Genomic DNA, 26851 nt, shown 5'->3' on the forward strand with positions numbered 1-26851 from the left:
GAATGAGTGGGTGTAAAGATTTCCCTTCCTACAGAGAAGAAGGGGTGGATATAAAGATTTCCTTTTCCATAAAAAATAATGATTGGACATAAAGATTTCCCTTCTTGTAGGGCCCGGCATGGTCAGGTGGTTAAGGCACTCGACTCATAATCCTAGGTTCGTGGTTCAAATCCCCATCACACCAAACATGCTCACCTTTTCCATTGTGAGAACATTATAATATGATGGGCAATCCCACTATTCGTTGGTTAAAAGAGTAGCCCAAGACTTGAAGGTGATGATGAGCTGCTTTCCCTCTATTCTTACACTGCTAAATTAGGAATGGCTAGCACAGATATCCTTCCCTCGTGTAGCTTTGTGCGAAATTAAAAACAAACCAAACCTTCTTGTAGAGAAGAAAAAGTGGATATAAAGATTTCCTTTCTTACATAGAAGAATGAAGAGATATGAAGATTTCCCTTCTTAGAAAGAAGAACAAGTGGATATGATGAGCCTTATATTTTATTTCTCTTACTAAAGTGAATGACCATTCCTACAAATCACAACACGTTGTTCTCTTACCAAGAATAATTATTTATTGTTAAGCACATAGCTACACAGATGTACTGTGTCTGCCAGACGTATTGAAAACCCAAATTTGATTTACAAGCTCTCCGACTTATGGCTAAACACCCGAAATGAACAACATTACATCATGAAGAAAAAGTCATTAAGAACATTATTATTCAAATACAATTTATTCTTATATTTGATAAAGATGAGTCCACTTTGAGACTTCTGCCTGATCAGAACTAGTGGGTATAACAGCCTTGAGGGGACTTAGTCTTTCTAATAAACCATCCCTCATGGGGCATTTTTCTCCCCATCTCTGAAATATTATACAGGGTATGTGAGTTGTTGAGGAAAATTTATTTACTTAGGAGCACAAACCAATTCTTCCAAATTGTGTAAACCACTGATGTGACAGAACACTCTAATGTATCTTAGGATGGTAAAATGTCATCAAAACATTTTGCTATTGCTGAACATTATCCACTGAAGCCATCTTCAAATTTATCTCCCTACTTGTACCATCTGTTTAACACCAATTCACATGCTTATCAAACTTCATTTTTGAAAGAACTTTTTAAACACACTGATCACAGCTGAGATAAAACTACTTACATTAGTTGTCTTCAAACAACCCTTGCAAATAAAATGAGTTGCAATATTTGTGTTTTCCTTGAATGTGACAAAACAATTGACTGTGGAATATTTTTCCTTAAAAATAACGTAGTTCTTGAGATGAAAAATATTGGGTAGGTGCATGGGTGTTTTCTTATAGCAAAGCTACATTGGGCTATCTGCTGAGCCCACCGAAGGGAATCGAACCCCTGATTTTAGCATTATAACTCTGGGAAAAATTTTGGAATGCAAGAAAATAACTGGTTCATTCAAAAAGTTAGCAATGTAGTTATGTAACATACTACTTAAATAATGAAAGTTATTCATAAGCAGAGATTTAAACAGTTTTCATTAACAAACTATTGTTTGTTTGTTTTTTACTTTAAACATTTCCATTTCTCTACTTTTACATGTGTTTTTTGTGTGTTTGATTGATCTGTTACAACAAAGCTATCAAATAATCACAAATCTTTTAGGATTACTTGGTCTGCATTTATTTTTCTACTCAACAAACAAGAATGTACATACATTGTATTTTATATAACAAAGTTGTGCTATTAGCATATAACATTTTTTATAATAATTAAATTCCATCAGAATACCATAACCATCACTTGGTTTAACTTTTGCAATATTTAAAAACACCTGTTCTGAGTTCCTTGGAATTACACGAAAAAACGTAAGATGTTAATGGTAAAGCTTCATTGTGATCAAGTTTAGATGGTGTCAAAGTTCAAGTATGTAAAAATTCGTTTTAAATTCAGTGCTAACAGCTAGAACTGCTTTAAAAATCGAGTGAAGACTCACACCTGTGCTAACTTTAAAAAATGTTTTAAATCCAGTGCTAACAGCTAGAACTAATTTAAAAATTGAGTGAAGACCCACACCTGTAGTAATTTTAAAAAGAGTTTTAAATTCAATGCTAACAACTAAAATTGGTTTAAAAATTGAGTGAAAACCCACACCTGTCGAAACTTTCAAAAAAAGGTTTTAAATTCAGTGCTAACAGTTAAAATGGGCCTAAAAATTGAGTGAAGACCCACACCTGTAGTAACTTTAAAAAAATTCGTTTTTATTATTAAAAATAAATCCAAGATATAAATTCTACTTTTCTCAATCACTTTACACTGAGAATGTCATGATGTCTGTAACCAAACTTTTTATCCAACTTTGTTCCTTAAACATGTTTATAATTACATAACATCATGTGATAATTGTTATTCTACTTTTCTTACGTTGCTTGTTTCTGGAACGTTTACAAAGCTACACAAAGGCTGACTGCACTAACCATCCATGATATTCATTTGATAGATGAAAGACAGATTAAATCACCTGTCGTCAGACAATGGAATTTTACTGCCAGTCAACAATATAATCCACCCACAACTCCTACGTACAGAATATATTTTAATGTAAAGAGCTGCAAACCATGGATCTAGAAATTCAAAGGTCTACAAACTAACCACAAGACCATTCTTACATAAATCAGGGAAAAAGGCATTCAGAAAACACGGATATTTTAAATGATACAATCACATTAAAAAGGAATAAATAAACGTTGTGTTACACATATATTTAGATCTCATCAAGCTTGGATTTGGAAAAAAACAAATTATTAGTGTATGTTGTGACTCTTGTTCCAAACTTTGTTTGATCATATAGTATTGATTATTTGGGATTCATACCATAACAATTAAACACAACTTCAAGATACTGTTATCTTAATCTGATTAAATCTCCTACGTATTATTACAGGATTGGTTCATTGTTAAAAAGTAAATGAATGTTTGTTTTAATAACTAATATTTTCTTTTAAAACAGCTAACTTAAAAAGTATTATAATTCTTAACAAGTTCAGCCACAAATATGTGTCTTACTAATAGATCCACACAGCTAGTCTAGCCATACTAAGATAAACAGTATACCTGTCTTGACAGTTGATCCCACAGATTGGTCCACCAAAACATATACACATCTCCTCAGATACAACCACTAGAAAGAAGGTTACCAAGTTTAATCTTCAAATTGCCTTACTTTCCACCTCTTAATGTTTCCATTTATATTACTTAACAAATTAACTTCAAAATTGTTTTTCTTTAATAATTTATCACATGGACATAAAGGCAAAATCAAAACATTTGTCAATCAAGTGACTCAGACTCATTTAATACATAACACATTAAATAGCTCTGGTTGTAACACATTTCCTTAGGTAGAAATTGAAACTGCTTAATCAATATGGAGCTGCTTTTACAAAAGTACTGATTTCCATACATTGTGAAAATCTGTGTAGTGAGCCAAAATATCATGTGACAAACAATTTCTAAATGAATGACCATATTTCACTACAAATACTTACTTAATACTTTGTAATGGTGATTTTTTTAAATATTTATTAGAACATTCAAACAATGACTAGGAGAAAGAAAGTCCTTTTAAATTTCCAAGTTTAAAAGTCATTATCACTGTCCTGCAGAAGAGGATTCTGAGCACCCTTGTTCTTGTTTCCAGGTGTTTTGTTTAACTCCATCTCTTCGTCACTTGAAGCATCTGATGCATCATCGTCTTCACCCTCTAGGTCAAGATCTGAGTCGGTGTCTAAACTGTCCTATATTTGACACAAAATGGAAATATGCACTTTTCAGGAAGACCCACGAGAAACACAAAGTAGCAGATAAATTTCAGAGTATGTTGTTATTAACTTTAACTCTTAAAGATTGTTTTTAATCTTTAAAGTATTTTAAAAAATAGTGAATCTGTCTTTAACAGGTTACAGTTTTTAGTTTCAGACATTTAGGCTTAGCAAGTTAGGTCACTATATATGCAAATATGGCTTGTTTGCATATATATTTCTCTACAAGTGGGTTTTCTCGACATCACTGAAGTTGGGTCACTATTTTAACATTTAAGCTTAGACCACACTGTTTTGATCTGTAACATCAAACAACTGTGTATGTAAATAAGAAAGTTACTAGAGTAAAACTTAGCAGAGTCAGAGCTTTGGTTATTTTATGGTAAAATAAACATTTCAGATCTTTCAAGTTCACACATTGTTCACTTCAGTCATACAACTTACAATAAATCGACTGTCACAGTTTTATATCTCTATCAAAATATCAGGTTTTCATGTTTTATTCACCTAACAAACCTAAAGGAACATAAGTACAAAACAGCTTGTATAAATAAAGATACTAACAGCAAAAAAAAACAAACGTTATGGAATTGAGAAGTTGAGACTGTTTCAGAGACCCTGTGATAAAAACAAATCATGTTATCACACTCTGAGGCAACACAAATACAGAGCATCCATTGATTAAAAGAATCTGTTAAGTATTGTGAAGGAACTGTTAAATACGACTGAAGGATTGCTTTGGTTCACATAAATGTTGAAAGATTTAGTACTGTAGGAAATTAGACTAAGTGTATGTGTGTACTTCTCAGAATTCACAACTTAGCCAGCCAAAGTTCAAACTGAAAATGACTGGCAGTCTAAACATTCAGGTACTATGTAATCTCAAAGTTCACTTTTATGTAAGTGTCAAGTTACAACAAGCTTTTCATACCAGTAGCATGCAAAAACCACAATAAATGACGCTCTATATATCTGTTGGCTTTAACCTGTTCAGTGCCGTAGACGAGATAACTCGTCCAAGCCAATCGGTAACACAGTGCCATGGACGAGTTAATTCATTCTCAATACTACCTAACTTCAACGCTAGATGTCAGCACCATACATGCATTTGACCGACTTACATATTGTGTCACTTTCAATCCAAAATGGTGTCATGAATAAAGTTACAAAATGAAGAAGCATTAGAGTTATATTTTGAACTTGGTTCGGAGTTGCCGTAGCAGCTGAAATACTTGGCAGTCAACAAGCTAATATAACTATTAAAATTCTCAAATAAACTAACAGGTTTTACTCAACGATACATTTCAGAATCATGACCCTACTCATATAAGCATTTAGTCAAAAAGTCATGTGAGTAGCACTAAAACAAGTATATTTCAGAAAAACATTTAAGACTTAAACATCTTATACTTATGTCAGTATGAATCTCAATTTTTGTGTTAATTTACAATAAAGTATGATACAAATGTTAACTTTGTTTGTTTTAGTCAAGAAGAAAAAATTTAAACTTTACTCTTTAGCTTTAAACTCATGTTCAAAAACTTTTAATCCAAACACTGTACACAGTGAAACTTATACCTGTTTCTATATTGTTATTTTAGTAAGTAAACAAAACATAATGACATATCAAAAGGTAACAGATAAAATCATCACTACAAGAAAAATAAAATAATTTAACTCTAATAAAAAGCACTCAATATCATCTGTATTTAGGTTATTACTTCTGTAAATGAATGCAATGAATTTTAAAGCATGTCAAACAATTATTTCACTAACTTTTCCATCTCCTGTCATTGACCCAAACACTCGTCTGTTTGCTGCCTCTCTTCTTACTCCTGAAGCTACAAGAAAAGATGGAACAAGTATATAAAACTAGAAATATTCTGTTTTATGTATAGAAAGTTGTATCATTCTGGTTTGATCATACTACACATGGTTTTAATATGATCTGTTCTATTTCTTCAGCAGATATCTGAGGCTCTCTATAACAAAGTTGTAACATTATGGTGTGATCATACTACACCATGGTTTACTATGATCTGTTCTATTTCTTCAGCAGATATCTGAGGCTCTCTATAACAAAGTTGTAACATTATGGTGTGATCATACTACACCATGGTTTACTATGATCTGTTCTATTTCTTCAGCAGATATCTGAGGCTCTGTATAACAAAGTTGTATCATTCTGGTTTGATCATACTACACCATGGTTTACTATGATCTGTTCTATTTCTTCAGCAGATATCTGAGGCTCTCTATAACAAAGTTGTAACATTATGGTGTGATCATACTACACCATGGTTTACTATGATGTGTTCTATTTTTTTAGCAGATATCTGAGGTTCTCTATAATGAACACAGTTATGTTGGTTCTTTTTAAAACATAACATATTTCTTTAGTCAATAAATAAAACTAAGATATTCCTTTGAGAAACAAAGATGATTTTAACCAGCAGTTCAGCTGGAAGTCTAATAAGGACTTATAATACTGATAATCAAGTTTTGATACCAACAGTGGGAGCAGCAAAGATAGCCCTTGTGTAACTTACTGTTTAATAACAAACAAACAATACTAACAACACTTAAGTTGTAATGACTTGTATATCTGGCTAATCAATTTGAAATTAAGATAATTCTCACAGAATTAATTTTAATGACTTGCACACCTGGTTGATCAGTTTTAAACTAAGATAATACTCATAGGCTTGTATATCTGGCTAATCAGTTTGAAACTACGATAATGCTTATAGAAAAATATAGGCTTAATTATAATGACATATATCTGGCTAAACAATTTTATAAGTAAGATAATACAGACTTAACTGTAATGACGTGTATACCTGGCTAAATAGTGTAAAACTAAGAAAATGCTCACAGGCCAATGGAAACTTAATTGTAATGACTTATATATATAGTTAATCAGTTTGAAGATTTCCTACATTTAGAAAGTACTATTAAAGAGTTTGAAAGTTTCAAAAACAATGATGAATCAGGATAATAAATTTCATATAAAACTGTCTTCCTATAACTCAGATTTACAAATTTAACAGTAACTAAAAAGAAAAACACATTTCTGTTTGTTTTTTTTAAATGAAAGAAAATATCAAAGATAAGAATTTTTTGTACAAACTAGGCTTAACAAAACTGGTATTTTTATTTTATGAAAAAAAAAAAATCCATAAAAACATGTATATAAGCACAGAAACACAAACATTTACACTGAGTCTATTCAATATTGAAAATCAGTTATTATTCACATCAAATTAACTTCTGATATTTTCACAGTACGTATGTTTCCGTGAACGATAGTTCCAATGAAATAAAAAGCTTTCATAAGTAACAAATAAAATCGAAACAGATATATTCACACAAATATTATTTATTATATACTGCATTCATTAAGTATAGTATTAAGTAAATGACATGTGTGGGTTCATTAGAAAACCAGGTTTATTTACACACAACAACCAATGGGAACGTATGAATGAGAATCACTGAAAACATGCTCCAATAAATCTTGATTTCAGTAACTGTTCTCAATAAGCTATACGCTGATAATAACCTGTAAACAGCAAACAATAAGGTGACAAAGCTGTATTAAGTGCTGGCTGTAACGCACACAGACAAGTTCATTGCTTTCAACAAGTGAATCTCCTGTGAAGAAATATTGCCCAGAGAAACAAAATGATGTCTAAAACTTATTTTTCTAAACTTATGTAATGGAAAATTGATGCATTTTTAATTTCACTTTCCCACAGAAATTAAAACCTGTAAAACAAGTTTCAGTGTAAAACCACAAAGTTCTTGCAAATTCTGCATAAACTACACTGTCAACATTAATATAAAGATAATTTTAAACTTGAAGAAGACAAAAAAATAAACATTTTTAGCCTAATGCTTTTAGTAGCAAAGATTTACATATTTTACATCACTAGTTTGATTAGGTTTTCATAAGTTTTTAAAATTTTCTTAGCTTACTCAGTACAACTAAAATCTTAACGTTTTCAGTTTAGACACGTTTCATGTCATGCTAAGCCTAATGTACTTTACATGAGCTTAGGAAGAAACACAAGTTACTAAAATCACATACTTTCTAACTTTTCGGCTAATATCCACCTTGTCGCTTTCAACTAGTTACACATACTTCAGAGTCACTTAGAAGTTTCAGTCAAGTTAACCAATGATGTTTCTAAATACACTGTGGAAACCTAGTCTTTGTCAACAATTAGCCAAATCCCATTCATTCTCCCTCTAATTGTCTCCTGTTGTTTGTGATATAGTTGGACACATTTTGAAATGACTGAGATGGTAAAAGCTAGAGATCACAACTACATAACCATTAGTTGTATTGTAGGACATTTCACAACTTATGAGAATGATTTTACAATTTAAATTGGAGTTTTCATATTGTTGAAAGTTTTAAAACATGATATACTTTAGGTTAGAAACTTGTATAGAGTTTTTGTAAAATTATATTAGTCATGTAATGCAACAGACAAAGAAAACTAAAACAAATACATGAAAAATTTTCGTTTCTTTGCTTTAATGCAAACCCATAATGGGCTATCAACAGAATGTCCACCAGAGAGAATCAAACTCCAGATTTTTGGGTGAAAGGTCTTTAATTTTTCTGAGGACCTATCAAAGAAGTGAGAAAAGTGAAAACAGAAAAAAACTGTGCAACATTAACTTATCATCAATCGAAAAAATGTTACACCTAGCTTTAAAAAATTACTCTAGACAGATTAACAGTGTAATTAATCAGTTTACACAAGGTGATATACAGATTAAGCTGAACAATTAATCGTACCATGTTTTTTGTTTTTTAAATTTACCTGCAGGTTGAGGTCGTTTAGGCTTTTCACGAACCTCTGGGCTCACTCCAGGATCCACCTCTTCTTCCTCCTCTCCAACATTAGTGATGTTCTCCAGACTGCCTGGATCATCCACTCGCAAAAGTTCTTCTTGACGGAGCTTTTCAACCATTTTCTTCATCTGAATTTCTCTTTCCTGCAAAGAAATATTTTAATGTAATCACACAATGTACTGAAGCAACACATAAGAGTGGAAATTAAAAATTCCCTGTACACCTAACTAATGACTACATCTAACTAATGACTGCACCTAACCAATGACTGCATATAACTAATGACTGCATCTAACTAGTGATTACACCTAACTAATGACTGCATGCACTCTACACTAATGACTGCATCTAACCAATGACTGCATTCTACACCTAATGTGACTGCATGTATTCTACACCTAACTGACTGCATCTACACCAATGACTGCATCCTACACCTAACTGACTGACTATATCCTACACCTAACTGACTGCATGTATTCTACACCTAACTGCACTGTATTTCTACACCTAACTAGTGACTGCATGTATCCTACACCTAACTAGTGACTGCATGTATTCTACACCTAACTAGTGACTGCATGTATTCTACACCTAACTAGTGACTGCATGTATTCTACACCTAACTAGTGACTGCATGTATTCTACACATAACTAGTGACTGCATGTATTCTACACATAACACGTGACTGCATGTATTCTACACCTAATTAGTGACTGCATGTATTCTACACCTAACTAGTGACTACATGTATTCTACACATAACTAGTGACTATATGTATTTCTGGGCACTTCAGAGATAAAATATGTGTACAGTAGATAAGTAAATCAATAAACAGATAGGGTGTGAATGTTTGATCAAAAGTCAATAAACAGATAGGGTGTGAATGTTTGATCAAAAGTCAATAAACAGATAGGGTGCAAATGTTTGATCAAAACAAATTCATGAACTTATGATGCAGATATTTAAAAGCACTAACTTTCAGAAGATTTTGAAAAAGACATGACTTTTGATTTACTATGTCATCTGAAATCATATGTTTTTATCATTATACCTATTTCTTATAACAACATTGTTCACTCATGAACAGAGACTGTTTCTATTACACAGAATACACTTTGTACAATTGAAGGTGATAATTGCATAAAATAATTAAGTATTGTCCTTCTGTTGGTAGTGATGTGTACTGTTAAACCTAATCAAACACATTCTATTAAAAGTGCCAAAATGTGATTCAAAATCTTTTGCCAACAGCCCAACAGAAATATTTTCAGATAGTAAAAGAAAATAAACTCATTACTAAATAACAATGGTACACAAGTTTCTAACCTTTAACAGAGATTTAATTAGAATTCTTGAACTGTGTTATTCTTAAATTGTACACAACAGTCAGAAACCTTACAGACACCTTATGTACACAATAGTCAGAAACCTTATGTACACAGTAGTCAGAAACTTTACAAATACTTTATGCACATAATAGCAGAAGGTTTACAGAGACCTTATGTGCACAATAGCAGAAGATTTACAGAGACCTTATGTACATAATAGTCAGAAAGTTTACACAAATATAAAATGCTCAACAATTGGAATGTTTAACATCATTTAAGAGAAACAACAAATTCAGTTTTTTTTAAATTGATTAATATATCTTTTAAATTTTACATCAGAAATAAAAAACTATTCACCTCAATTTGTTCTTGCTCTATTTTTTCTAAATCCTCCAGGTGTTGTTCGAGAAATGCAAGACAGCGAAACTTTATCAAGTACTGCTCATATGTTTTCTCCAAGTCCAGTTCTAGGCGTTCATATTCATCCATAAAAGCAGGCCTAAAATGTAATGACATAGGAAGTGAACCAATAGTGCTCAATTATTTATTCACTAGCTAAATCATTCTCTATATAAATTGTTGATAAAATAAAGTGAGTGAATCCTTTGGAAAATCTTGTGCTAAATGTTTTTCTATACACATAAAATAATTGAAGTGTTCAGATAACATTGTCTGAAATATCCTTCTTCATAAGAAAAACAAAACCAACACAGCCACAGCTGACATTACAGTAGTGATGGATGAAGCAGCCTGATATATAACATACAATATGTTTTATGAATTAAATGGAGTGTTTTTGAATTGTTAAAAATAATGTAGAATTTTCTACTTTCAGAAAAATAAAATTTCCATATAACATTAGCATAAAGAAAATTCAATTAACTACCTTTCCAATGCTAATAGCTGCTTGTTGAAACCTAATATAAAACCACAAATCTATTGATTACTTATTACAACACAATGAAGATCATAATCACGTCTAAAATAACAATAACAAATGTCTGAGTGTTATCTTGAGGACTGGTAACAGGTACAAATAAAAAAATGAGTCTCTTATCCAAAACAAGAGATGTTTAATATTGTCTCAGTTCCCTAAAGTAAAAAATAAATAGTAAATATATACCTTTATGAAGGAAACAAGAAACATAAGGGCCAAGCTGCAAGGTTCCAACTATGTACACAATTTTCTACTGAAAATAAACCAGACATTTCAGTTTCTATATTTATAGCTTTTTTTCCCTATTATTATCCATTGCATTTGTTGTTTTTTAGCTTATGTGACACATGTTATCTGAATATTATGTTAGCAACACATTTCTGTCAGCTCTTATCATGTTAATGTTATTGTCATCTGTTACATTTGTTGTTGCCTAGCTTACATGACACATATCTGAATATTATGTTAGCTACACATTTCTGTCAGCTCTTATCATGTTAATGTTATTGTCATCTGTTACAGTTTTTGTTGTCTAGCTTACATGACACATATTATCTGAATATTATGTTAGCTACACAGTTCTGTCAGCTCTTATCATGTTAATGTTATTGTCATCTGTTACATTTGTTGTTGTCTAGCTTACGTGACATATTATCTGAATATTATGTTAGCTACACAGTTCTGTCAGCTCTTATCATGTTAATGTTATTGTCATCTGTTACATTTGTTGTTGTCTAGCTTACGTGACACATATTATCTGAATATTATGTTAGCTACACAGTTCTGTCAGCTCTTATCATGTTAATGTTATTGTCATCTGTTACATTTGTTGTTGTTTAGCTTACGTGACACATTATCTGAATATTATGTTAGCTATACATTTCTGTCAGCTCTTATCATGTTAATGTTATTGTCATCTGTTACATTTATTGTTGTTTAGCTTATGTGACACAGATTATCTGTGTATTATGTTAACAACATATTTTTGTCAGTTCTTATCATGTTAACCTTAAGTTTTATAAATTTTGTAAGTGACTTGGCTGTTGTTGAGTACAAAGCTGTGCACTGAATTTAAATTTTGTAAGTCATTGGGGGGGGGGGCATTTTAACAAAGGGTAGAGTTTGGTCAAGCAACTGACCTTGAAAAGTAAAAAAAAAAAAACACCCAAAAAACAGAACTCTTAGAAGAGAAAACACAACACATATACCTACCTTACAGACTTCAAGGTTTGTAAACGTTTTTGGTTTCTCTCCAGGTCAATTTTCCTCTTTTCAATCTTTGCTTCTAAATTAGCTTCATCTGATGCTACGTTTTCTATCATAGTGTTTGTTTTTTGAATTTCTTCCTGAAAAAGAACCAATAAAATGTAACTTCTTTTGATTCTTGCAAATCATGCACTTCATAAAGTTATAACTACAGTGTTCAGACTCTGAATGTGAGTTATTAGCACTTATTTTTAATAAAGTAACAAAAACAAACCCAAAGTGCTTAACCAAATTTACATCCTCCCTCCAAAAAAAATTGTACTTTTTTATTTCAGGAGAAAAGCATTCAGACTTCATATCTCCACAGATAAAACGTGTAAAATACAAAACACAATGCAATCTTTTCACAGGAATGTTACTTACTTAAAACTTAAAAGTAGTGAATATTTGAAAATAATGTTCACAAAAACCAAACTGACTACAGTTTTATTTATATTTTACAATTTTCAAGCTTATAAAACTGAAATAATCATTAACCCTAAAAGACTGACTAATATATAAATTATCTGATTACCCTATTTTATTTATTTTGTTGAAGTAAGTACTTTAGTATTCTTTGTTGTTTTAGAAAAAACTTCTTCTTGTAATTAAAAATTAATGGTACTAGAACAGACTTAGTTTTGGCATGATCTTAGATATAGTAAGGTATTCCTAAAAAAGCTGTACATTTCTTAAAGGTTTCGTAAGGTTGTGTTTATAAATAACATAGTTATAAAAATTATTATTTATATTACTTTTAATGACATACATTTTATTACAAAATTTCTATTCATTAAAATAGATTACTGCATTAAATTATTACAATTTCATTTTGGAAATAAGAATATTGAAACTGTTTTCAGGTTATTCTAGAATTACACAATTTTTTCACATAGTAAGTTTTATTTTATAACAAAAAATCAAATTCAAGCTCAAAACAATTCAGTACTTATTACAGTCTATGTCTGAAGTGTGTTTTAAAGTTTCATTACCAAACAGTTAATTTTTATGAAAGCAAATACAGAAGCGACTAAAACAAAGCCAGAGTTAAAAGTGTTAATTAGAACATTTCAAGTTTGTATCTAAGATCTAAAAATATTAGCAAACAACTTATATTGTACTTGCACGTTTCAAGCAACTTTCATGATTGAAAACAAAGTTTGTACTAACTATCAATATAGCTCTTTTTTTATCAAAAGACTGAGAAAACATTAAAACCTGAGATCTCATTTCATTGTTTAAAACAGTTAATATATCTAAAAAATATGTGAACCTCATTGTAAAGTAAATCAGACAATTCTCAAAATCAATAATTCACACACCAGACATAACACAATATATGTGTTTAGTTCATTTAGAGTGAATGTATTTTAAAGGTGTACTTACTTTAGAGATAGATTTATTTTAAAGGTATATTTACTTTAGAGACAGATGTATTTTAAAGACATGCTTCCTTACTTCAACATCTCTTATTGCATTACGCAAGCCTCTTTCAAGTTCTGTTATTTCTAGCTGCTTGGAGAGTACTGTAGACCGTACATCCTGTAAAAAACATGTTTAACAGACATGATAAACATACTGTAGATCAAACATTTGTAAAAACATGCTTAACAGATATGATAAACATACTGTAGACTATACATCTTGTAAAAACATCTTTAAGAAATATGATAAACATACTGTAGACTGTACATCTTATAAAAACATGTTTACCAAATATTATAAACATACTGTAGACTGTACATCTTGTAAAAACATATTTAACAAATATTGTAAACATACTGTAGACTGTACATCTTGTAAAAACATGTTTAACAAATATTATAAACATACTGTAGACTGTACATCTTGTAAAAACATGTTTAAAGACTGTGATAAACAAACTTTATGGTGTATGTCTTGTTAAAAAGGTGTGCTTAAATAATATAACAAATTGTGTCATACCTCCTGTTAAAACATAAGTTTAAATAATATAATAAACAAACTGTATATCATAAATCCTGATAAAAGATGGGTTTGAAGAATATAGTATACATACCATAGACCATACATCTTGTTAAAAATATGTTTAGTGAGCATGGTAAATATACTGTAGACTACATATTAAGACATTAGCCACTGGAGTCAACTAATCAATAATACTACACAAGACTTTGATACTCAAAATAAATAAAAAAAGTAGTAGTAACCAGAAACACTAATGTCAGTTAGAAGACAATATAATTCCTCATAATTTCAATTAATCAATTATTCCATTTAATATGAAACACTGTAATTAATATTCCTGGGTAATATATCATGTTTATTAATGAAGCTGAATGCCAAGATCTACCATACACCTTGTTAAAATCGTATTTCTTACCAGGAGAAAACTATTTTAAAAGTAGAAAAAACACATTAGAGAAACAAAACAATAATTTAGTTCCAACTAAACCTTAGTAATAACCACAACACTGTTGATGAATAATCTATTTTTTCTTCACATGTTCACAGATAATAACACTTAACAAAGGTAAGTGTTCCCTAAGACAATGACAATAAAAATTAGGGCTATTAGCCCAAAAAAGTTCTTTACTACATCAACCGTCTCTTTACAAAATCTTAGTTTAACTCCAAAATTTACTATCAACTCTGATTGTCTATGATGTATGTTTGTTTAACACATTGTTACAGTATGAGAATAGTCGGATGTATGTTTGTTTAACACATTGTTACAGTATGAGAATAGTCGGATGTATGTTTTTTTAACACATTGTTACAGTATGAGAATAGTCGGATGTATATTTGTTTAACACATTGTTACAGTATGAGAATAGTCGTAAAACCTTCTAGCAAACAGAGTTCATGAGTATCCGATGGAATAACTTAGAACCTGGGATGTTGAGAATGAATGAAACTGTGACGTGAAGACTTGCACATATCCATTCATCTAAAACATTAGAAGCAAAGAAACAACATCATGAGAAAGATGGAAAGACAGGTGTAAATTTCAATAAAGGCTTTCAAAGCAGTATGAGTCAGTGACAAAATTTACAAATTTGAAAGAATAAAATTTTTCCAGGGGATATGATTTTAAAAAGGCAAAAAATAACAACTAAATTCAGTTGAAAGTTTAAAATCGTCAGCTATTGAGGTTCTTGATTACATTAAGAACAGATCACAGAACGCATATAAGTGAAATAAACCAGCTGATGATGTCGGAGGAACACAACACATGTAACAGTAGTTAAATTAACTGGCAGATCATGACAGGAGAAACAAAAACATTCACTCAATTCAGTGTTTTGGCAAGGTTTGTGAAACACAACCTTTGTAGAAGAAAACCATCTTAATTAATGTGTATATCTAAATGATAGTGTGAAGTGTGAATAAACAAACTATTCTAATTTCAACATAATTTTGAAGAAAATCTCTAAGATTCACACAGCAATAGTATTTTAGTATGTAGTACAGATCCCAGTGAGGAACACTATGAGACACATACTATAATAACCATTAAGAATATTAGCACAAAATAACAGTTCTTGAAACAACAAAATATTCAATCATCAAATGCTTACCCTCAGTTCAACTTCTCTTGCCAGAAGGTCGTATAATGAAGCTCCTTTTGTAGTAATTTCGGAAGCCAGTTGTCTCGTTCTTTTCAAGTCACTAAGCTAAACAACAAATGCAGCTGTATCATTCGTACAGTACATTGGTACAGACAGTAAACATAGAACATGTATTTTAAATAAGGTAACAAATCTCTGTAATGCTTGACATATTATTATCTACATACAAAAAAAGAAAAAATCAACAATGTTCTTTAAATAAAACACTCCACTTATTTACATACACAGACTAACCTGAGAGAGTCTAAGGTATAAATTTGAAGTTAAACTCAGGCTAGTTCCATATATGAAAAATTACACTACACCTTTCCTACTCTGTTACTTATATTACTGCTGTTTGAAAAAACTCCCTGTAACAACATAACGTATAACTTCCGTCCACCAACTGTAGATGTATTAACTCTCTGTAACGGTGTCTTCTAGTAAGAAAGAGGTAATTTTATGAACTTACAATGCAAAATTCCAGGGTTCAGTTCCTCACAGTGGATACAGTAAATAGTCCAATGTAGCTTTGCTTTAAATAACAAACTGTAACAACACATTGTCCCTCTTCTATCTAACATCTAGTGTTAATTCTCCATAACAACACATAATGTCCCACTTCTACCCAACATCTAGTGTTAACTCTCCATAACAATACTTGATGCCCCACTTCTTTCAAACATCTAGTGTTAACTCTCCACGACAACACATGATGTCCCACTTCTATCCAGCATCTAGTGTTAATTCTCCATGACAACACATGATGTCCCACTTCTACCCAACATCTAGTGTTAACTCTCCACGACAACACATGATGTCACACTTCTATTCAACATCTAGTGTTAATTCTCCATGACAACACATGATGTCCCACTTCTATCCAGCATCTAGTGTTAATTCTCCATGACAACACATGATGTCCCACTTCTACCCAATATCTAGTGTTAATTCTCCATGACAACACATGATGTCCCACTTCTACCCAATATCTCGAGTTAACTCTCCATAAAAACATAATGTCCCACTTCTACCCAACACCTAGTGTTAACTCTTCATGACAACACATGATTCTCTCTACTTCTACTTTCAATAAATCCATTTTCCTACAAAATCACACCACCAAACAAGATACATTACAATCTTACCCTTTACAGATGGTGTCATATTTTGTATTATTTATACAGGAAAAGGTACCTTTGATGACAGATCTACATTAAAATTAGAAGTATCTTCCTCAGAGCCATCTCCTTCCCCTGATTCATTAGTTCTCATGGCATTGTAGAGGATGGTGGATATTTTAAGCAACTCCTTGACAGCATATCCATCTGCCATGTAGAGCTTCTTGGTGTTGAGTTTGATGTGAGCTTTAGTTACCTGAAATTTAATAAATTTGTGTACAAATTAGCTTTGGTTCACTTGTATGTTAAAGTACATGTACAGAATTTAATGTTCCTACTCACCATGAACTGTACAACATATTTTATGAATATAACACGATCTTGTTCCGTGTCCACGTCAGTTGGAGCATCAGAATTAGGATCGTACCTGATGGTGTGAAGAGAGAGAGAAACAAAAATGTAGAGGAAAGCCTAAAAGTAACAAAACCCTAACAAAAGTCTTAAATAGCAATTTATGTCTTCTCACTCAGTACAGGAAATTTTAGTGGCAACAATTTTCACAAAGAAATAAATCTCTTTCACTTGGCTCATTCTATTTCATGGTTAAAAACTGCTTTACAGAAATAAGTCCTATTACATTTTGGTGCCCTGTACACTGTACATTTAACCAGTAAAATAATGCTTACTTACATATAACTTTCATTTCACACTTTTTTTACACATATTTTCAGTAGTTGAACTGTTCATATATTAGCATAAACTCACATTAATTTTTAAGAAATACTGATTATTGAAAATTATTTTATTCACAATTTACAACTGCCTAAATCACATATGGGTCATTCCATATAAAATCATAGAGGGGACTGCAGGTGACCCCCACAGAATGCCTTGAAAAAATTCACATCTGCTCATCTACCCGTATAATGAAAAATTTCCAAAGATTAGAACAATATCACTAATAGTTTCTGATTTACAGCCCTGTAAAATTTAGTTAATTTATGTTTATTTTTGGCGAATTCATTTTCGGGCAACTTTGGCTGCTTAAAGCTGCAAGAGTAATGGTGGTAGAAGGCTGAAATTTGCTACACTGACCGAATTAATCTCACAGAATTAAAAAATGGTCCCAAATCAAGTTTATCTCTCATAGAGTTTGCATAGTGAGGCAGTAAATTCACCCGAAAATCTAAAATCGTAAAAAACATTGGTTTATTTAATAAGCCATAGCTCTAAGACTTATTATGATACAAAGTTGAATTTTTTTTTTCAAATTTTCTATAACATATCAGTTGATAAATCAGCAATTGTTGTAAGTAAATGTCTGTTAGATCCCCTGTAAAAAAATTTAGTTGCATGCAACATTTTATGACATAGCTAAATATAGCCCTACTTCAGGCCACAGTTTCACCATGTCACCAGTTATTCAACCTTTTCAGATTTTTACCATATCTTTTTACATCTCTGAATATGATCTACAAAAAAAATTCAGGATGGTATTCAACTTTCATTTTGAGTTATAATTTTTAAAGTATCCTCTGACCATACGTTTTTTATTTAAAAACAAATTCAGTTCAGGTGTGTTACTGTGTGCAAATATATCCATACAATTTTGAAAAATACCTGTCAGAATGTTATGAATCCCACTGAAATATTCTAACCAGCTTTTCACAATGTTAAATAATGAAGTTGTTAAAAACAAGAAAGAATTAATTCATTTCTGAACAAGTTTATTGGCATAACTAGTTAGATCACATGGCAATGCAAATATATTGTGTATGCATTAAAGTTATGCAGATATGGCTGAGTTTAAGATTTATAATGTAATAAATACAAAGGTAAATCAGACACAAAAAGCACAGTGCTACAACAGGGGATAACTGAGAAAGATTATAGTCACACCAAACTGCAATAATCGTGACAATGAAATGTTTCAAAAACTGCTTTGGTGATAAATTAGCCTTAACAACATCAAATAAACATTACTTTGTTCAGATAGCTTGAATAAATTTCTGAAATTCAAGTTTGATTATGTTGAGATCACTTTGACTTAGAACATAGTGGCAAGCACTACTGCCTTGTACAGACAGTAGGTGCACTTATCAGACAAAGAATATGTTGGAAAGGAATCTAGCTTTCATCTTTACGTGACCTTGCAGGCCATGAGGAACAGTTCGTTTCTTAATTTCTTCACAAATGACACCAACACATCGGAATGTTCATCTGACCTATCTTTTATGTTTCCCACATACCATTCATGACCATATATGCATGCCACATATTTCCCTGGCTGATAATTGTCATTGCTATCATTAGACCTATTTGAGCTGCTGCAGCATCACTTTCACTGTTACTACCAACAGTTACAACTGTGTACACATCATCATCTGATAGCCTTCTTATATACAATTTGTTGGTAGAATAAAGCTATGATGTGACATAATACCTGCCACAGTTTTGTATTTTTCACAGCACTCAAGTGAATCAAACTTTACACAATTCTGCAGGACTGATTCCTGATTGACAACAAAGAACTGAATGCCCTGAATGTGGTCCTTTGCCCAATGGTACATATCAGAGACACTTAATATTTGATAATTTATTATTTTACACAACCTTGATTTTTTGAAGATCATGTTCAGATGTGTAAGAATATATGGTAAAGGCTGATTAGAATATTTCAATGGGATTCATAAATTATTTCAAATTGTAAGGATATGCACACAATAACACACCTGAATTGAAGTTTCTTTTTCATGTAAACAATGTATTGTCAGAGGATACTTTAAAAAATTATAACTCAAAAAGTAGGTTGAACACTATCCTGATTTTTTTTGTAGATCATATTCAGAGATGTATGTATATATGGTACAAATCTGAAAAGGCTGAATAACTGGTGACATGGTCAAACTGTGGCTTGAAGTAGGGATATTTTTAGCTAGATCATAAAAAGTTGCAACTAATTTTTTTTACAGGAGATCCAACAGACTTTTAATTACAACAACTGCTGATTTATTAACTGATATGTTATAGGCAATTTGAAAACAAAATTCAGCTTTGTATCATATTAAGTCTAAGAGCTATGGCTTATTACATAAACCAATGTTTTTTACAATTTTTGGTTTTCAGGTGATTTTACTGCCTCACTATCCAAATCCTAAGAAAAATAAACTTAATTAGAGACCATTTTTGAATTCTGTGAGATTAATTCAGTCAGTGTAGCAAATTTCAGCCTTCTACCACCATTACTCTTGCAGCTTTAAGCAGCCAAAGTTGTCTGAAAATGAATTTGCCAAAAATAACAAAAAATTAGTTAAATTTTACAGTGCTGTAAATCAGAAACTATTAGAGATATTGATCTAATCTTTGGCAATGTTTCATTATATGGGTAGATGAGCACAAGTGATTTTTTCAAGGCATTCTGAGTGGGTCATCTAGAAAATTTTCCAAAATCTGAATGATTTCACATGGAATGACCCATACTCATTCGCGTTACCTTCAAGCTGGTACACAAATATCCATAGGCTTTATCAAAAATAATCTTACATTGAAAAACATACTTTCAACAGCAATCTTCTCACACAAATCTTTATATAATGGATGATAATTATGTAAATTACTTTATTGTATGTTACAGCTTAAATAGTGAAAAAACTGGCAAAATACTTGAACCAATACAACTAAAATCTGTGATAAAAATTAAGCCACTGGTTTTGAATACACAACAAACAAAATTAAGAAGAATTTGAACAAAACATCTGCAGTTTAAATAGTTTACACAAGTTTTAGGCTTACTGGTCTCTAATGCTTTGCCAGGTTTTTGGATTTAAACCACAACACTTATAATAATCTATGATGTTAATAAAGTTTCAGATAATCTTGCTTATTACTGTCCAGCCCAAATGATGTGTTGTGGTAACGAACAAAAATCCTCTTCGGCAGCAGGTAACAAATGATAGAACTGAAATGCTATTTTTATATATGCCCCTCATTTTCATTCATTAATAGACAAATAAAGAATAATGTAGAGAGAGACATCTGGTGTTAAAATAACTGGCTGCACATTAATCCTTTTTTACCTTTATATGTCCAAGAAAATTATTTAACAATGTACATGAGAGCACAGTAATAAAAGAATACTGGACCTGTTGACGTAACCCTTTAATACGAGAATCAAAATACAATGAAATTAAGTCTTTTACCTGTATAGGCTTAGGCAGAACAAAAGCTACAACTTAACTGTACATTCTACTTTATGAAGCAAGTCATTAGGCAAAGTTGCAATTTCGATAACAGGGTCATTCCATGTCAAATCATCCAGATTTTGGAAAATTTTTCAGGTGACCCCCTCAGAATGCTTTGAAAAAATTCACATGTGCTCATCTACCCATATAATGAAACATTACCAAATATTAGATCAGTATCTCTAATAGTTTCTGATTTACAGCACTGTAAAATTTAGTTTATTTTTGTTTATTTTTGGCGAATTCATTTTTGGGCAACTTTGGCTGCTTGAAGCTGCAAGAGTAATGGTGGTAGAAGGCTGAAATTTGCTACACTGACTGAATTAACCTCACAGAATTCAAAAATGGTCTCAAACCAAGTTTATCTCTCTTAGAAGTTTCATAGTGAGGCAGTAAAATTACCTGAAAACCCAAATTTGCAGAAAACATTGGTTTATTTAATAAGCCATAACTCTAAGACTTATTATGATACAAAGTTGAATTTTTTTTCAAATTTCCTATAACACATCAGTTGATAAATCAGCAATTGTTGTAAGTAAAAGTCTGTTAGATCCCTGTAAAAAAATTTAGTTGCATGCAACATTTTATGACATAGCTAAAAATAGCCCTACTTCAGGCCACAGTTTGACCATCTCACCAGTTATTCAGTCTTTTCAGATTTGTACCATATATTCATACATCTCTGAATATGATCTACAAAAAAAATCAGAATGGTGTTCAACCTGTAGGGGTCATCTGCAACCCCCTGGATGATTTGACATGGAATGACCCAATAATAAAAGACAAATGTCAAATAAGTCAGCATCTTTGCTTCCCAAACTAAATAAACTAACCCTAATATTCAGGAATGTATTTCACTTTCTTATCCCTCTACCCACACAGACTGCATGTAGCTGTCACAAAAAAGTTTTCCTTTTGTACATTTAATTGGAAAAATCTAATCCAGACTTCTAAAAATTAATCAGACAAAGGCAGTAACAAAAACATTAATCCACAAAATCACACGAGATAACCAAGACAGCTATACTTTATAGTGATAAATTGTTGAATGTTGAAATTAAAGCTAACACATGTAGAAGGCAACAATCAAGTGTTTGAGTTTGTGTGCAACTTTGGTCACTGTAATAAATTATTTATGTTTTTATTCTTCCAATTGGTATATACTTTATTGTTTAGACATGTAAACAATATATATATTGTTTATATGTATATACTTTATTGTTTAGACATGTAAACATTAAAATAAACCCATTATTTGTATTTTTTAATATACATCTTGTTTCACTCACAAGACACCTTTAATAAATTCTAAATGTGAAATATCTGTATATAATTCTGCTCACCTTTTTACTAACCACTTAAGAATTTCAGCCACAAGAGGAAAATTGGAATTGCGGAAATTCTCCATCGATATTAGTCTTGTGTAGCCTAAGGCTCTCATCATTTCAGTAAAATCTGCAAGGAAAAAGACAAAAAGAAAGAAGACATGAACATTTCTACTGTCACAAGAGTATAACAACATTATAGTGTGGTAAATACAAGTAAAAGAAAATCTATTACTTTCAACACCACACTGTATACAAGGCTCACAATTAGTACATTATAACAAGCGTTTGTGTGTTTTTCTTACAGCAAAATCACCTCACGATATCTGCTGTGTTCACTAAGGGGAATGAATACCCTGATTTTAGCATTGTAAATCTGTGCAATGACTGCTGTCCCAGTGGGGGGACACATTATAACAAACTCTCAGCTGTCACTTCATCGGCTCCACTAAAAACAAATTTTTAACAAACTCTCCTCTATGTTCAGTAAATACTTCCCTTCTAGTTTCAAGAACCATACTCATTTAGGCCAGATTTAGTTCCACCACCTGTATCATTTGTATCTGAGAATTTCCAGAATTTTTTTGAAGCCTAATATGGACAAAATTCATAAGTTTTATAAAAATAAGTTGAATTTTCATATTAGCATAAATACAAGTATAGTTTTCTCAACTTCTAGCCAATAACTGTTTCTTAAACTTGGTTGTTGTGAACTTGATGTTACTGCCAATATCTCAGACTGAAGAAGTCATAGGTTACTGATCTGAGCACATCATCAAAGATTTTTTTTCTGTTTCTTTGACCTGTGAAAGCCAGTAAGACTTCCATATTGGCAGAGAGATGTGAGTAAAGTGGTGATATATTACTAAAACAAAAATAGGGTGTGAACTATTTCTGCTATAATTACAGCCCTGATGTTTAAGACTTTTATTAAAGTTCTTGGTTTATCATTTATAATTCATTTGAATTATTGAATTATAACATTAATGTATGAAAGAAAAAGTATTTACATAGAACTAGGTGATGTAGGTTTTGTTAAATCATTTTACAACTGACTGTATCAGTATCAAATTGAATTTCAACAGTGAGGCTCCTGTCTTATACCATCGTTGTATCTCAGAACAGCTGGTACAGGTACTAATACTTTTACTGATAAGCAGAGAACAATGTTTTGACCTTCCTAGGCCATCTTCAGGTTAACAATTTGGCCATATGAGTGTAAGTAACTGATTGAAAGGGTAAAGAAAATTGGCAAAAGGAATTTTAAATTAAAACATATGAATAAATATAAAATAGGTTTAATATATATAACAACATAAAAAGGTTGGTTCAATCACATTTATGGTATGGATGTATGTTTGCATGTTTTCTTATAGCAAAGCCACATAAGGCTATCTACTAAGCCCACTGAGGGGGATAGAACCCCTGATTTTAGCATTGTAAATCTGGAGACTTACTGCTGTACTAATGGGGGGGCTTATGGTATGGTAAAAAAATATGTTATTTGTTGTATTTCAGTGGTAATAAACACAGTGAAACAGTGCAAGCCTTTGAAATCAAAACAAAGATAACAATTACAGTTTTTTAAAATAAAATCTCAACAGGAATGTTTTAAAAGCATGTAGGAAGACATGGAATAAATTAAAACATAAAGGTAAGCACTTTTATTTCTTAAAATAATCATACCACAATAAATTCTTTTAAATACTTCTATACTACAAATTCATAAAAATATCACATATAAAAACAGTTTATCTGTACAAGCTACATAATTTTTAGTAAAAATTTTGATGTTTTGGGCTACTTGATCAAGCATTTTATTTATCTGTACAACAGTGCATTGAATTGACAAACCCTGATCCTGTAGGTAAAGGTATATAATTAATTATTAACTTAAGGCTAAGCACACAGTGAACAGTATCCACTTGAGCTGAGTGCAACTCTTTTTATGAAAAATTATGTAAAACACAATTTATGATTCTGAAAATATAGTCTTAAAGCCTGCTATGTAAGTCACCGATAACATTTTCTCTTCAGAAACAAATGTTCTTATAGAATTAATCAAATTCCTAATAGTTACCAATATTTAAATCATTTGTGTTTCATTTTGTTTGTTTTTTTGTATGAAGAAAATATTAAGTTCCAAGAGAGGATGGTAGGAAAATGTTTTACTAACAGATAGTGGGATTGACTGTCACTTTATAATGTCCCCATGGCTAAAAGGGTAAGCATGTTTGGTGTGATGGGGATTCGAACCTGAGACCATCGGATTACAAGTCGAGTGTCTTAACCACCTGGCCATACATATATATGTACATATGCAAGTTTTTCAATTCTGAAGCAATTCAAGATAGAAACTATATTTTTCCATTTTGTATAGTGCTTGAAAGTGATGTGAACATCCAGGAAGAAAAAATAAAAATTTATGAATACCTGAAAATCAATGGTCTATTTTAAATACCAGCCAACTAAAGAAAAATGAAAAATATCAGCCTTCAAACAATTACAACTTTTAATCCATGGTATTAGTGTGCACAAAATATAAAAACAAAATTATTTTCATTGTTTAAAAATCTATCATATTTCTTACCTAACTGAAACAAAAAACTATTTACATATTATCAATACATCTAATTTCTAAAAGTTCCAAATTAGAGAAATCATGTAATGTACAGAGGCCATAAAGAAAATGGAGTACATACAAAAGAGTATGGCCACCTAACATCCTTAATAAAATAAATTAACAAATGTGCAACTGATTACATATACAATTACTTGAGCCATTTGGCTTCTTAAATATTATGCTTAAATATTAATAGGTTATTTAATTGAACACAGTGTAAATAAAAAGCTATGTATCTACGAAATGAAATACACGTGTCTGTTACATTTTGAAAGTGAAATATACTAACATCTGTCACAGTGACCTCTGAAAGAACCAAAATAAACATTCAATAGATACACACACAAAAAAGTTTAAACCTGTGGCGTGCCTAGCGTGCCATAACCAGCACATTTCAAGGTACTTGGTTCAAAACTCAACAGGATGGCACAAAGCAAGACATGTTAAATAATTAATCCATAATTGATAAAGTACTGTGATAAGAAAGTTTCAACTATGCAAACTCACTAGGTTTTCACGTTTCATAATTAGAATTTGTTTGTATGTTTTAAAGCTAAGTCACATTGAACTATCTGCTGTGGCTACCATAGGGAATCGAGCCTTGTATCTGGGAGTTGTATATCCATAAACTTTTCACTGTCCCACAACGGGACGTCAGAATAAGCGAGGAAAATACCATTTTCAACCTATATAATTCCATTAGGAAATATTTTAGACAACGATGTTACAACCATTGTTAAACTTCTTACATATAATTTTAAACTTAAATTATTTGTTGAAGACATAAAACATGACAATTAACAGATCTAATATGCTAGACTGAAGTAAGTTGGGATTTTTTTCTCTGTACTTTTTTGACATAATGCATGCAACTGAGGTAACGTCGAACAATTAAATTGTTCTAAAGTAAACAATAAGACCGTAAGATAAGACTAAGCCAGCCATCAAACCGACTAAGTCAACATTCCACACTTACTTCGAAGATCTCGATACGACATATTTTTTCTTCTTATCAATCAGATTTCTCTATACAAAACATATTACTTCACAGAAAACAATGAATTAGAAATTTAGCCTTTGTTACATATGCAACTATGTAATAAGTAACATACATATATTGTAGTAAAAAAAATGTCTAAATCTAAATCAAAACAAAATATTCGCCAGATAACTCCTTCGCCATCTGCAGGTGTATAATGAAATCATACTGCAAATGAAAAAAAAAAAAAAGTTAACATAAGGTCCGCAATTCGCAAAATTTCTGACCAGACCTTCACAAAAATTCTAGCTAGTATTCCAAGGATTCTAAACGGTCCTTATCAAGTTTATCTGACTAACTGAGGAACATATATATATATATATATTTCTACACATGTGTGTTTAATAAAATCTTTAAGTTCCTTTAAAATTTTAGGATAAAAGTTGTTTGATCTAGGGAAGTTATCAATTTTTAGGTTTCCTAACTTTTCTCTTATAATTTCAAAACATAAGATGATGTTTTACATTAGTATTTGTCCCATACTTTAAGTGCTCTAGTTGAGGCATAATACTTGTATCTTCCTTCATAAAAACTGAATAGTTTGTTTGTCTTGAATTTTGCGTAAGTCTACACAAGAGATATCAGCGCCAGTTGTCTCTAATTTAGTAGTATAATTGAAGAAAACAAACACGCACAAATTGCAAAATACAAAATTCAAAATGACAAATTTTCATGTATCTTCACACGGATATAACAAAATTTCATGCCGAACTTGGTGAAGATCTGTTCAAATG

The 26851-nt window shown here is 31.2% G+C and overlaps 1 protein-coding gene across 2 annotated transcripts; it reads right to left on the minus strand.

The window, feature by feature from the left end:
* Nucleotides 1–1634: 1634 nt before the first annotated feature.
* Nucleotides 1635–26269, minus strand: LOC143255049 (clusterin-associated protein 1-like). Of its 2 annotated transcripts, XM_076510088.1 has the most exons (11): nt 26055–26269; nt 22474–22585; nt 17232–17316; nt 16966–17145; nt 15739–15834; nt 13637–13720; nt 12146–12279; nt 10354–10495; nt 8632–8806; nt 5573–5637; nt 1635–3772 (listed from the first exon to the last, which is right to left on the minus strand). In XM_076510088.1, the coding sequence occupies exons 1-11, from the start codon at nt 26074–26076 to the stop codon at nt 3614–3616; spliced, it is 1254 nt and encodes a 417-aa protein (XP_076366203.1). In that variant the 5' UTR covers nt 26077–26269; the 3' UTR covers nt 1635–3613. The 2 variants fall into 2 exon arrangements, with proteins under 2 accessions (XP_076366203.1, XP_076366204.1); XM_076510089.1 differs by lacking the exon at nt 16966–17145 and having other exon boundaries at nt 26055–26250.
* Between the last annotated feature and the right edge of the window lie 582 nt (nt 26270–26851).

The sequence above is a fragment of the Tachypleus tridentatus genome, chromosome 7 (genome assembly GCF_004210375.1).
Source record: "Tachypleus tridentatus isolate NWPU-2018 chromosome 7, ASM421037v1, whole genome shotgun sequence".
NCBI lineage: Eukaryota > Metazoa > Arthropoda > Merostomata > Xiphosura > Limulidae > Tachypleus > Tachypleus tridentatus.

Excerpts from the sequence above, each read along its gene's own strand:
- LOC143255049 (XM_076510088.1), bottom strand. The coding sequence starts at position 26,076 with ATGTCGTATCGAGATCTTCGAA. Across the intron at positions 12,280-13,636 it reads ATGCAATAAGAGATGTTGAA|GAAGAAATTCAAAAAACAAA; the intron begins GTAAGGAAGCAT and ends GTTCTTTTTCAG. Across the intron at positions 8,807-10,353 it reads TAGAGCAAGAACAAATTGAG|GAAAGAGAAATTCAGATGAA; the intron begins GTGAATAGTTTT and ends ATTTCTTTGCAG.